General features: G+C 59.1%; 1 protein-coding gene across 1 annotated transcript; it reads right to left on the bottom strand.

Annotated features, from left to right (window-relative positions):
• Nucleotides 1-516: 516 nt before the first annotated feature.
• On the bottom strand, nucleotides 517-3058 carry LOC120499735 (delta(3,5)-Delta(2,4)-dienoyl-CoA isomerase, mitochondrial-like). The gene is made up of 4 exons (XM_039703776.1): nucleotides 2915-3058; nucleotides 2570-2640; nucleotides 1165-1236; nucleotides 517-711 (listed from the first exon to the last, which is right to left on the bottom strand). The coding sequence occupies exons 1-4, from the start codon at nucleotides 3056-3058 to the stop codon at nucleotides 537-539; spliced, it is 462 nt and encodes a 153-aa protein (XP_039559710.1). The 3' UTR covers nucleotides 517-536.
• Nucleotides 3059-3518: the final 460 nt, after the last annotated feature.

The raw sequence follows: 3518 nt of genomic DNA, 5'->3' as shown, positions 1-3518 counted from the left end.
GGGGACACCCCCAGAGCCTTGGTGGCACCTTGGGGACACTCCCAGAGTGGTGGTAGCACTTTGGGGACACCCCCGAGCTTTGGTGGCACCTTGGGGACACCCCCAATGACAAGCCAAGGAGATCTGGGGACAAAGGAATTTATTGGGGACACTGAGGTGGCCCCAGAGACGGGGAGGGGACATTGGGGACACCGAGGGGACACTGGGGACACCGAGGGGACACCGAGGTGGTTGGGGAAGGGGACCTTGGTGGCACTGGGGTGGCACCGGGGTGACATCAGAGCTTGGGAAAAGGGGATGTGGGTGGCACTTAGGTGACCTCGGTGGCACTGAGGTGACACTGGTGACATCAGAGCTTGGCGAAGGGCACGTTGGTGACACTCAGGTGACACTGGTGACATCAGAGCTTGGCGAAGGGCACGTTGGGGACACTCAGGTGACCCTGGTGGCACTCAGGTGGCACTCAGGTGACATCAGAGCTTGGCGAAGGGCACGTTGGGGACACTCAGGTGACCCTGGTGGCACTCAGGTGACACTCAGGTGACCCTGGTGGCACTCAGGTGGCACTCAGGTGACATCAGAGCTTGGCGAAGGGCACGTCCTCGGGGCCCTTCTTCTCCAGGGCCGCCTGCACCGACTTGGGGATGTCCTCGGTCTGCAGCATGGCCATGTTCCACGTGGCCTATCCAGCCCTTGTCGGGCAGCACCCGGCTGGGGACAGAATGAACAGAAAACACACAGAAAATATACACAGGAACCCCAAAATCCACCCCAAATCCAGCCCTTGTTGGGCAGCACCCGGCTGGGGACAGCAGGGACACGGAATGAGCCCCAAAACACACAGAAAACACACCCAGGAACCCCAAAATCCACCCCAAAATCCCCCTCAAATCCACGCAAAATCCACCCCAAACCCATCCAAAAAAAATCCACCCCAGAATCAACCCCAAATCCCCCTAAAATTCACCCCAAATACACCAAAACCACACCCCAAAATCCCCCTAAAATTCACCCAAATCTATCTAAAATTCACCAAAAATTCAACAAAATTCCCCCAAAATTCACCAAAATCCACCCAGATCCTCCTAAAATCCACCCAAAATTCAGCAAAATTTACCCAAATTTACCCAAAACCCCCCCAGACCCCCCAGGGCGGGTCCCCACCTGACGAGGCCGCAGCTCAGCGCCTCCGGGGCTCTCATGACGCGGGCGGTGAAAGCCAGCTCGTTCACCAGGCTGGGACACGGGGACAGTGAGGGGACATCATTGGGGACATCATTGGGGACATTGGGGACAGTGGGGACACTACTGGGGACACGGGGACACGGGGACAGTGGGGACACGGGGAGATTGGGGACATGGGGACACTATTGGGGACATGGGGACACCAGGGGACATCACTGGGGACATGGGGATATGGGGACATTGGGGACATGGGGACAGGAGAACATTGGGGACATGGGGACAGGGGGACATGGGGACATGGGGACACGGGGACAGTGGGGACATTGGGGACAGTGCCACCTGGCCCTGGGGACATGGGGACATTGGGGACATCAGTGACACCTAGCCCTGGGGACATGGGGACAGTGGGGACATTGGGGACAGTGCCACCTGGCCCTGGGGACATGGGGACATTGGGGACATCAGTGACACCTAGCCCTGGGGACATGGGGACAGTGGGGACATTGGGGACAGTGCCACCTGGCCCTGGGGGGACATTGGGGACACGGGGACATTGGGGACATTGGGGACACGGGGACACCAGGGGACATCACTGGGGACATTGGGGACATCATTGGGGACACTGGGACATGGGGACATTGGGGACATTGGGGACATGGGGGACAGTGGGGACACCAGGGGACATTGGGGACATGGGGACACCAAGGGGACATCACTGGGGACACGGGGACATTGGGGACAGGGGGACAGCATTGGGGACACCAGGACATTGGGGACACAGGGACAGTGGGGGGACAGCAGTGGGGATGTCATTGGGGACATTGGGGACACCAGGAGAACATGGGGACATCACTGGGGACATCACTGGGGACGCAGGGGGGACATGGAGACAATGGGGACATTGGGGACATGGGGGGGACATCTGGGACAGTGTGGGGACATCATAGGGGACATGGTGACGTTGGGGACATTACTGGGGACACAGGGGGGACATTGGGGACATTATTGGGGACATGGGGACATCATTGGGGACATGGGGACATTGGGGACATTGGGGACAGCGTTGGGGACATTACTGGGGACACAGGGGGGACATGGGGACATTGGGGAGACAGTGGGGAAATGGGGACACCGGAACAGCGTTGGGGACATCATTGGGGATGCCACTGGGGACATCATTGGGGACATTTGGGACATCACTGGGGACAGCGTTGGGCACATCGGGGACATCATTGGGGACATGGGGACATCACTGGGGACAGCGTTGGGCACATCGGGGACATTATTTGGGACACTATTAGGGACATTGGGGACACGGGGACAGCGTGGGGACATTGGGGACATCGCTGGGGACACCGGGGGTCACAGGGCGCCCCTCACCCACCTCTGGCTCCCCACGATTTTGGGGAGGCGCTGCAGGGTCCCCACGTCGGCCGCCAGCCCCATGTCCACCTCCTGTGGGGACATTGGGGACAATGGGGACACTGGGGACACCGGGGGGACACCGGGGGGATTTGGGACATTGGGGGGACATTGGGGACAATGGGGGGACATCGGGGACAATGGGGACACCGGGGGGGCACTGGGGGGACAATGGGGACAGTGGGGGATTGGGGACATTGGGGACAATGGGGACACCGGGGGGACATTGGGGACAATGGGGACACACCGCGGTGTCCCAGGGGCCCTGGGGACATTGGGGACATCCCGGGGTCCCCTCGTGTCCCACCTTGACCTGGAAGGAGGCGTCCTGGGAGCAGAAGCGAATGTCACAGGCCGAGATCAGATCCACGCCTGGGGGGGCAGCCTTCGTCACCATCCTCATCCTCATCGTCATTGTCATTGTCATCGTCATTGTCATCCTCATTGTCATCCTCATTATCATCCCATTCCACCATCACTGTCATCCTCATCGTCATCATCATCACCATCCTCATCATCATCCCCATTGTTATTGTCATCCCACCCTCATCGTCACCATCCTCATCATCATCCCATCCTCATCATCATCATCGTCATTCCATCCTCATCCCATCCTCATCCTCTTCATCTTCATCACCCTGTTCCCATTTTATCTCATCCTCATCTTCATCCCAATCCCCCATTCCCCCACACCACTGTTCCAACCCCAATCCTGACCCCGACCCCAATCCCAATCCTGACCCTGACCCCAATCCCAACCCCAATCCCATCCCAAACCCAAACCCCGACCCCAATGCTGACCCTAAACCCCAATCTCAAACCCAACCCCAAACCTCAAAACTAATCCCAACCCCGACCCCAAACCCCAATCCCGACCCTGACCCCAACCCCAATCCCATCCCAAACCCAAA

The sequence above is a fragment of the Passer montanus genome, unplaced genomic scaffold (genome assembly GCF_014805655.1).
Source record: "Passer montanus isolate IOZ18808 unplaced genomic scaffold, ASM1480565v1 scaffold1689, whole genome shotgun sequence".
NCBI classification, from domain to species: domain Eukaryota; kingdom Metazoa; phylum Chordata; class Aves; order Passeriformes; family Passeridae; genus Passer; species Passer montanus.
Note: the sequence above shows the minus strand (reverse complement) of the source record. Positions and strands in the feature narration are given on the sequence as shown.

What these genes read in the sequence shown, in the direction of transcription:
- LOC120499735 (XM_039703776.1), bottom strand. Translation starts at nt 3,058, where the DNA reads ATGACAATGAGGATGACAATGACGATGACAATGACAATGACGATGAGG. An exon ending in AAAATCGTGGGGAGCCAGAG is followed by an intron (nt 1,237 to 2,569) that starts GTGGGTGAGGGG and finishes CCCGTGTCCCAG; the next exon opens with CCTGGTGAACGAGCTGGCTT. An exon ending in CTGAGCTGCGGCCTCGTCAG is followed by an intron (nt 712 to 1,164) that starts GTGGGGACCCGC and finishes TTCTGTCCCCAG; the next exon opens with CCGGGTGCTGCCCGACAAGG.